General features: G+C 48.9%; 1 protein-coding gene across 1 annotated transcript in view; it reads left to right on the top strand.

Annotated features, from left to right (window-relative positions):
* The first annotated feature begins 1,162 nt into the window (after positions 1 to 1,162).
* LOC120918643 (alpha-1-syntrophin-like) overlaps positions 1,163 to 9,947 on the top strand; it is an 83,175-nt gene continuing 74,390 nt past the window's right edge. Inside the window, exon 1 of the mRNA XM_040330332.1 lies at positions 1,163 to 1,472. Coding sequence (XP_040186266.1) covers positions 1,217 to 1,472 — 256 coding nt within the window. The 5' untranslated portion in view covers positions 1,163 to 1,216. The remainder of the gene's footprint in view (positions 1,473 to 9,947) is intronic.

The raw sequence follows: 9,947 nt of genomic DNA, 5'->3' as shown, positions 1-9,947 counted from the left end.
GGACAGATGTGGGTCCCATAGAAGGACAGACAGATGTGGGTCCCATAGAAGGACAGATGTGGGTCCCCCATAGAAGGACAGACAGATGTGGGTCCCCCATAGAAGGACAGACAGATGTGGGTCCCCCATAGAATGACAGACAGGTGGGTCCCATAGAAGGACAGACAGGTGGGTCCCATAGAAGGACAGACAGGTGGGTCCCATAGAAGGACAGACAGATGTGGGTCCCATAGAAGGACAGACAGGTGGGTCCCATAGAAGGACAGACAGATGTGGGTCCCCCATAGAAGGACAGACAGGTGTGGGTCCCATAGAAGGACAGACAGGTGGGTCCCATAGAAGGACAGACAGGTGGGTCCCATAGAAGGACAGACAGATGTGGGTCCCCCATAGAAGGACAGACAGATGTGGGTCCCATAGAAGGACAGACAGATGTGGGTCCCCCATAGAAAGACAGACAGGTGGGTCCCATAGAAGGACAGATGTGGGTCCCATAGAAGGACAGATGTGGGTCCCATAGAAGGACAGTCAGGTGGGTCCCATAGAAGGACAGACAGGTGGGTCCCATAGAAGAACACGTGGGCTGTGTGAAGTTCCCGGTTCCTCTCTCTTCTATGACAGATGTGGGTCCCATAGAAGGACAGACAGGTGTGGGTCCCATAGAAGGACAGACAGATGTGGGTCCCATAGAAGGACAGACAGATGTGGGTCCCATAGAAGGACAGATGTGGGTCCCATAGAAGGACAGATGTGGGTCCCATAGAAGGACAGACAGATGTGGGTCCCATAGAAGGACAGATGTGGGTCCCCCATAGAAGGACAGACAGATGTGGGTCCCCCATAGAAGGACAGATGTGGGTCCCCCATAGAAGGACAGACAGATGTGGGTCCCCCATAGAAGGACAGTCAGGCGGGTCCCATAGAAGAACACGTGGGCTGTGTGAAGTTCCCGGTTCCTCTCTCTCTTCTATGACAGATGTGATTGGTTCCATTGGCCGATCCTTTCCTGACCCCCCGGTGACCCCTGTGCGGCTGACCTGTGCCGTAGCGCAGCACCTGCTGAGGAGTATTTGGGGGGATCGGGTGACCCGGGAGGGGGCGGGGGGTGTGTCAGGATTTGGGGATGGGCGTTCCCAGCAAGCCCTCCCCTCCCCACCCGGAGAGGTTTCCCTTCTGTCCCCCTCCTTCTATCACTCCCTCTCCGGGCTCACCGACCATGGCTTCCCCAGCCCGGACTGCCAGGAGCGGCTTGCTGGAGCTCAGGAGTCCCGGGGAGCGCTGGAGCCGGATCCTTCTACTGCTGGGCGAGGAGACCCTCAGCTTCACCCCGGAGCCGGAGAGCGGGGCAGCCGAGGAGAAGGCGGTGAATGGGGGGGAGCCGGCTGGAGGAGTCCCGGACTCTATCGTCAACCTGCGGAGGACTGTCCGGGTGGTGAAGCAGGAGGCTGGAGGTCTGGGGGTCAGCATCAAGGGTAAGGTGGCATGTCCCTGGAAATGTCCCTAGAAATGTCCCTGGAGGTGTCCCTGGAAATGTCCCTGGAAATGTCCCTGGAGGTGTCCCTGGAAATGTCCCTGGAAATGTCCCTAGAAATGTCCCCGGAGGTGTCCCTGGATCTATCCCTAGAAATGTCCCCGGAGGTGTCCCTGGAGGTGTCCCTGCAGGTGTCCCTGGAAATGTCCCTAGAAATGTCCCTGGAAGTGTCCCTGGAAATGTCCCTGGAGGTGTCCCTAGAAATGTCCCTGGAGGTGTCCCTAGAAATGTCCCTGGAGGTGACCCTGGAAATGTCCCTGGAGGTGTCCCTAGAAATGTCCCTGGATCTGTCCCTAGAAATGCCCCCGGAGGTGACCCTGGAAATGTCCCAGGAAATGTCCCTGGATCTGTCCAGGTGAGTGTTTCCAGAGATGTCCCTGGAGATATCCCAGGATCTTTCTCTGGAGGTGTCCCTAGAAATGTCCCTGGAGGTGTCCCTAGAAATCTCCCTGGAGGTGTCCCTAGAAATATCCCTGGAGGTGTCCCTGGATCTGTCCCTAGAAATGCCCACGGAGGTGACCCTGGAAATGTCACAGGAAATGTCCCTGGATCTGTCCAGGTGAGTGTTTCCAGAGATGTCCCTGGAGATATCCCAGGATCTTTCTCTGGAGGTGTCCCTAGAAATGTCCCTGGAGGTGTCCCTAGAAATCTCCCTGGAGGTGTCCCTAGAAATATCCCTGGAGGTGTCCCTGGATCTGTCCCTAGAAATGACCCCCTAGATGTCACTGGAAATGTCCCAGGAATCGTCCCTGGATCTGTCCATGGGAACGTTCCTGGCGATGTCCCTGGAGGTGTCCCTGGAGGTGGCCATGGGAATGATTTCAGAGATGGATCTGGAAATGCTTCTGAAAGGTTTCCCTCGATATGTCCATGTGAATGTTTCCAGAGATGTTCTTGGATATGTCCCTGAAAATGTTTCTGGAAATGTCCCTGGATCTGTCCACGGCAATGTTCCTGGAGGTGTGCATGTGAATGTTCCCAGAGATGTCCCTAAATACATCCCTGGAGATATTCCTGGATCTGTCTATGGGAATGTTCCTTGAGGTGTCTCTGGATCTGCTCATGGGAATGTCCCTGGAGGTGTCCATGGGAATGTCCCTGGAGGTGTCCCTAGATCTGTCCATGGGAATGTCCCTGGAGATGTCCCTGGATCTGTCCATGGGAATGTCCCTGGAGGTGTCCTTAGATCTGTCCATGGGAATGTTCCTGGAGATGTCCCTAGATCTGTCCATGGGAATGTTCCTAAAGATGTCCCTGGATCTGTCCATGGGAATGTTCCTGGAGATGTCCCTGGATATGTCCATGGGAATGTTCCTAAAGATGTCCCTGGATCTGTCCATGGGAATGTTCCTGAAGATGTCCCTGGATCTGTCCATGGGAATATTCCTGGAGATGTCCCTGGATATGTCCATGGGAATGTTCCTAAAGATGTCCCTGGATCTGTCCATGGGAATGTTCCTAAAGATGTCCCTGGATCTGTCCATGGGAATGTTCCTGGAGATGTCCCTGGATATGTCCATGGGAATGTTCCTAAAGATGTCCCTGGATATGTCCATGGGAATGTTCCTAAAGATGTCCCTGGATCTGTCCATGGGAATGTTCCTAAAGATGTCCCTGGATCTGTCCATGGGAATGTTCCTGAAGATGTCCCTGGATCTGTCCATGGGAATGTTCCTGGAGATGTCCCTGGATCTGTCCATGGGAATGTTCCTGGAGATGTCCCTGGATCTGTCCATGGGAATGTTCCTGAAGATGTCCCTGGATCTGTCCATGGGAATGTTCCTGGAGATGTCCCTGGATCTGTCCATGGGAATGTCCCTGGAGGTGTCCCTAGATCTATCCATGGAAATGTCTCTGGAGGTGTCCCTAGATCTGTCCATGGGAATGTCCCTGGAGATGTCCCTGGATCTCGAAACCCGACGCGTTTCGAGTTGGCAATCATTTTTAAGACCGAGTACAAGTACCGATACTTTTTTTTCAAGTACTCGCCGAAACCGATTACTGATACTTTTTTTTTTTTTTTTTCACGACCAAATGTGCCGGCGTTTCGGCACATTTGGCTACCCTTCTCATCTTGCTACGGTAGGACGTTCCGCCGAGAAATTTCACACTGCACATGCGCGATGCCCACCAAGAAATTTCACACTGCACATGTGCAATGCGTTCCAAATGATTTGCGACAATACAGAGCAGTGAAAGCGTCAGATAATGTCACGGAAGTGACGTCACAGACAATACAAACACTGGGCTACGCATTCCAAGACTAATACTTCCCTTGTTACCTAGTGTCTCCAGAACTGCCAGCTGTCCCTGTACAAGCCAAAGCAACCTGTGGTGTTAGGTTCTGCATTGCTGGTACTTGTAGTGCCTATCCAGAGCAACCTGTGCTGATTATCCGGCTATGCTGGGACTTGTAGTGCCTCTAAATATGCCAGCTGTCCTTGGACTGCACTATACAATCCAGGGCAACCAGTGCTGATTATCCTGCCATGCTGGGACTTGTAGTGCATCTAAAGATGCCAGCTGTCCTTGGACTGCCCTATACAATCCAGGGCAACCAGTGCTAATTATCCTGCCATGCTGGGACTTGTAGTGCCTCTAAAGATGCCAGCTGTCCTTGGACTGCCCTATACAATCCAGGGCAACCAGTGCTGATTATCCTGCCATGCTGGGACTTGTAGTGCCTCTAAAGATGCCAGCTGTCCTTGGACTGCCCTATACAATCCAGGGCAACCAGTGCTGATTATCCTGCCATGCTGGGACTTGTAGTGCCTCTAGAGCTGTCAGCTGCCCCAATACAAGGCAGGGCAACCTGTGGTGTAAGGCCCTGCTATGCTGGGACTTGTATTACCCCTAGAGCTCTAAGCTGCCCCATTACAAGCCAGGGCAACCGGCAGTTCTGGAGACACTACAAGTCCCAGCATTGGGTTGTACAGGACAGCTGGCAGTTCTGGAGACACTGGTCTTAGAACGCATAGCCCAGTGTTTGTATCATCAGTAACGTCACTTCCGTGACATTATCTGGCGCTTTCACTGCTCTGTATTGTCGCAAATCGCTTGGAACGCATCGCGCATGCACAGTGCACAATTTCTTGGCGGAACGTCACTTCTGTAGCAAGATACGATGGGTAGCCAAATGTGACTAGACACGGCTCCCTGCCAGCTTACTTTAGGACTCGCTCGACGTTCCGCCCGCCGCTCCGCCCACTGACCCATTCCAGGTATCGTGTGAAGCATCGGGAGCATTTGTGCGAGTACAAGTACTCACGCAAATGCTCGGTATCGGGACAACCCTACTTTGTACTATAGATTTTGGGCCAGATTCAGAGAGATCGGTGCATCTTTAGATAGGCGTAGCGCATCTCATATGCGCTACGACGTCGTAACATTGAGAGGCAAGTACAGTATTCACAAAGCACTTGCTCCCATATGTACGCCGGCGTAACGTAAATGGGCCGGCCTAATTCAAAGTAGCAAGGCAGTGGGCGTGTTGTATTATAATGAAGCGTGACCCCATGTAAATGCATGGCCGAACGAACGGCGCATGTGTGCGCATGCTCAGAATCACGTCGAATTTACTCCCTAAGATACGCCGGCTCCATTCATACGACGTGAACGTAATCTACGCCCAGCCCCATTCACGTACGACTTACGCAAACGACGTAAAATACAACGGCTGTTTCGACGTTTCCGGCGTCCATACCTTAACGTGACTTACCCCTGGTTTATGAGGGGTAAACTTACGCCGGATGTACGCCTTACTTAAACGGCGTAGCTTACTGCGACGGGCGCAAGTACGATCGTGAATAGGCGTATCTAGCTCATTTACATATTTGACGCGTAAATCAACGGAAGCGCCCCTAGCGGCCAGCGTAAATATGCACCCAAGATACGACGGCGAAGGAGACTTACGTCAGTCGTATCTTGCCAAAATTCAGGCGTATCTGCTTTCCTGAATAAGCGCATAGATACGACGGCGCACATTTGGACTTACGACGGCGTATCCGGAGATACGTCGTCGTAAGTCCTTTCTGAATCCGGGCCTCTATGTCTAACTATTTGTCAAAAATATATATATAACTTTCTTAGATCTATGGTTTTGATTTATAGAGAAGCATTGCCCTTTAAAGTCCCACTCAGAGGAACACTCTCCTTTTTGTAATCTGTTCAGTTTAGGGATGTGGGTAATACTTCCTCCTTTTTGGACAACCAGCACCATTTTTAGTAAATTCGGCCTTAAAGGTGCAGCGACACTACCAGGGGGGCCCTTCATCATTCGCCAGGCACGGGCAATGGGAAAATATTAACATTTTTTTTTTTTTTGCAGGGATGTCATTTTGGGGAAGTACATTTTGGGTACAGGGTTACTAAGATGGCAAAATAATGAGTGCGATTATGACTTCCCCAGAGTAGTACAATGTCACTACTAGAGTTGAGCGGACACCTGGATGTTCGGGTTCGGACCCGAACCCGAACTTTAAAAAAAAAGTTCAGGTTCGCAAACCCGAACTCCGAACCCCATTGAAGTTAATGGGACACAGACTTTTAGTAAAAAAAAAAAATGCGCGGAGGTCCCCCCAAATTTAATAACCAGACCCTTTAGGTCTGGTATGGATATTAAGGGGAACCCCACCCCAAATTTAAAAAAAATATCCATACCAGACCTAAAGGGTCTGGTTATTGAATTTAGGGGGACCTCCGCGCATTTTTTTTTCCCGAACTCCAGACCCGGACCCGAACTTTCAGCAATTATTCGGGTTCGGGTTCGGGAAAAACCCAAAGTCCGTACCGAACCCGAACTTTACAGTTCGGGTTCGCTCAACTCTAGTCACTACGGTAACATTATATTGCTCTGGTCACAGTATGTTAAAAAAAATTATCATAAACAAAAAAAACATTTTTTTTTTAAATGGAAAAAAAAACGTATAATTTTTTTTTTGTCCTGTACTTTGATCATCACCACACCAGTTATATGATGGCTCTGTACTGACAGTATTTAAAAGCAAATCGTGAAAATGGTGCTAAATTTCTCAAACAATTATGACTTCAAAAAACTTGGCAGGCCTCCTACTATATACCTTGGACTGTATGCTTTCAAAAAGGGGGTCATTTGGGTGATGTTTGTACCATCCTGGTATTTTTGGGCCTCAAGTACTTTTTTTTGGGCCGTCTCTAAAATTTTATAACAGAAATGAAGGAAAAACTGTTTTATTTCAATATTTTTGTTGTCTTTTCTTTTTTTATTTATTTAGAAAAAATAAAAAAACTCAGTGGTGATTAAATACCACCAAAAGAAAGCTCTATTTGTGTGAACAAAATGATAAAAATGTAGTTTGGGTACAACGTTGCATGGCCGTGCAATTGTCAATCAAAGTGCGACAGAGCTAAAAACACATCCCAGGGAACACACTTAACCCCTTGATCGCCCTCTAGTGTTAACCCCTTTCTCTGCCAGTGCCATTTATACATTGATCAGTGCATATTTTTAGCTCTGATTACTGTAATAATGTGAATGGTCCCAAAAAAGTGTGAAAAATTTCCGATCTGTGCTCCGCAGTGTCGCAGTCCCACTAAAAAAATCGCTGATTACCGCCATTACTAATTTAAAAAAAAAGAAAACGTAGAGGTGATCAAATACCACCAAAATAAAGCTCTATTTGTGGGGGGGGGGGGGCAAAGGACATCAATTTTATTTGTGTACAGCGTCGCACGCCCGCGCAATTGTCAGTTAATATGGTTGTAAACCCTTACAGACCACCTTTCCCTACAGGTAAGCCTATAATAAGGCTTACCTGTAGGTACTGGAAATATCTCCTAAACTGGCACAGAGATACTTACCATATTCGCTTTTGCGCCAAAGTCATCGGAGCATGTGCACTTTATAAATAGTGCCGTTTCTATAGGGCCTGTGCCGTGACCGCCGCGGGAGTGACGTCACGCAACTTCAGCCAATCGCAGAGCCGGAGTCTGGGGCCCTGGAAAGAAGGGTGGTGAAGATTGTTGCTTCCACCAGCGGGGGCATCGCAGGCTTTGCTTGCATATAAGTGGCACATAATGGGCAAGTTTGAGATGCATACTAGCCCATTATGTTTTTACTTTGCAGGGGAATAAAGAGGAAGTAAAACCCATCAGGGTTTACTTCCTCTTTAAAGCGACACAGTGCCATATCGCAAAAAATGGCCTGGTCATTTAGGGGATAAACCCTTCCAGGGCTGAAGTGGTTAAAGGCACGCCAGGGGTTCAGTCGCCCTGCACAACGTTTTTTTTTTGCTTACTTTTGGTGCTATAATCTTTTTGCATTGGAAGCAAACCGATTGCGTTTTTTATTTTTATTTTAATCTCATCGATTGTGCGAAAAATCACCAAGCGTTCCGCCGACATTGTTAAGCCTGGTACACACGATCGGATTTTCCACAGACAAAGCGTAGGACATTTGTCTGAAGGGTGTTGGCCGTGAACTTGTCTTGCATACAAACGGCAAAGAATTGTCCGTAAACAAACACGAAACTAAGTGTTTTTTCAGCTCTTTAGCGCCACCCTTTGGGCAACTCCTGCTAATGTTGTGTTATGGTGAGCATTGCTTCTGAGCATGCGTGTTTGTACTTTGGAGTTTTGTCCGAAGGATTTCTGTACACACGATCGGATAATCCGACAACACAAAATTGTAGTTGGAAAATTTTAAAGCACGCTATCCAACATTTGTTGGTGGAAAATTCGACACCAATTGTCCAAAGGAGCGTACAAACTGTCAGACAACAGCCTGTCATCACACAATTCCCGTCGGAAAATCTGATCGTGTGTACGAGGCTTTAGACATCCTGGGCCAGATTCAGGTAGCTCGGCGCATCTTTGTGCCGGCGTAGCACATCTTATATGCGCTACGCCGACGTAACTCTGAAAGGCAAGAGCAGTATTCACAAAGCACTCGCTCCCAAACTTGCGCCGGCGTAACGTAAATTGGCCGGCGTACGCCTGCCTAATTCAGAGTAGGAAGGTAGTGGGCGTGATCTATTAAAATGAACCGTGACCCCATGCAAATGATGGTCCGAACGAACGGCGCATGCGCCGTACCGTGGACGCATCCCAGTGCGCATGCTCAGAATCACGTGTAAAATACTCCATAAGATACGCCGAATCACTGCCTAGGACGTGACGTAACCTACGCCCAGCCCCATTCACGTACGACTTACGCAAACGACGTAAAATATGACGGCTGTTCCGACGTCCATACCCTAACATGACTTACCCCTGCTTTATGAGGCTTAAAGTGGAGGTTCACCCGAAAAGTTTATTTTTAACATTAGATTGATGCTCATTTTGTGAAGGGGAATCGGATAGTTTTTTTAAAATCGAAGCCGTACTTACCGTTTTAGAGAGCGATCTTCTCCGCCGCTTCCGGGTATGGGCTGCGGGACTGGGCGTTCCTATTTGATTGACAGGCTTCCGACGGTCGCATCTATCGCGTCACAATTTTCCGAAAGTAGCCGAACGGTGCGCAGGCGCCGTATAGAGCCGCACCGACGTTCGGCTTCTTTCGGCTACTCGTGACGCGATGTATGCGACCGTCGGAAGCCTGTCAATCAAATAGGAACGCCCAGTCCCGAAGACCATACCCGGAAGCGGCGGAGAAGATCTATCTCTAAAACGGTAAGTACTGCTTCGTTTTTAAAAAAACTACCCGATTCCCCTTGAAAAAATGAGCATCAATCTAAGGTTAAAAAAAAAAATTCGGGTGAACTCCCGCTTTAACTTTACGCCGGACGTACGCCTTACGTAAACGGCGTAGATTACATCGACAGGCGCAAGTACGTTCGTGAATCGACGTATCTCGGTCATTTACATATTCGATGCGTAAATCAATGGAAGCGCCCCTTGCGGCCAGCGTAAATATGCACCCAAGATATGATGGCGTAGGAGACTTACGTCGGTCGGATCAAGCCAAAATTCTGGCGTATCTTGTTTCCTGAATCAGGCACATAGATACGACGGCGCATCCGTGGACTTACACCGTCGTATCTTCTGATACGCCGCGTAAGTCCTTTCTGAATCCGGGCCCCTGTTCCTGCAAACAAAAAAAAAGTCACCGCCTGTTCCTGATGCCTGTTACTCTCCCGAAATAAATCCCCCTCTTGCTATGTTTAGCGTGCTGTGCATGCGTGTTGTGGGGGTCACATGTTACTTTCATTTTAGGAGCATAGTATAAGTACCTTGTCGCTGACAGATTGGCTGCCTGATTTTTTTTTTTTTTAGGAGTCAGGATATTGTGTCCTGAATGTGAAAATGGCAGGACAGCCTCGTGTTCACAGCGAATGGAAAAAGTGAAAAGAAGTTGTTTTGTAAGCATATTAGATGTGAGCCGGGATCCGGCATTCCTGTGCTGGGAGAGTCACACTCCCTGCGATCTGTTTACTGGGCA

The sequence above is a fragment of the Rana temporaria genome, chromosome 12, assembly GCF_905171775.1.
Source record: "Rana temporaria chromosome 12, aRanTem1.1, whole genome shotgun sequence".
NCBI lineage: Eukaryota > Metazoa > Chordata > Amphibia > Anura > Ranidae > Rana > Rana temporaria.
This window is presented reverse-complemented; position numbering and strand designations above follow the sequence as displayed.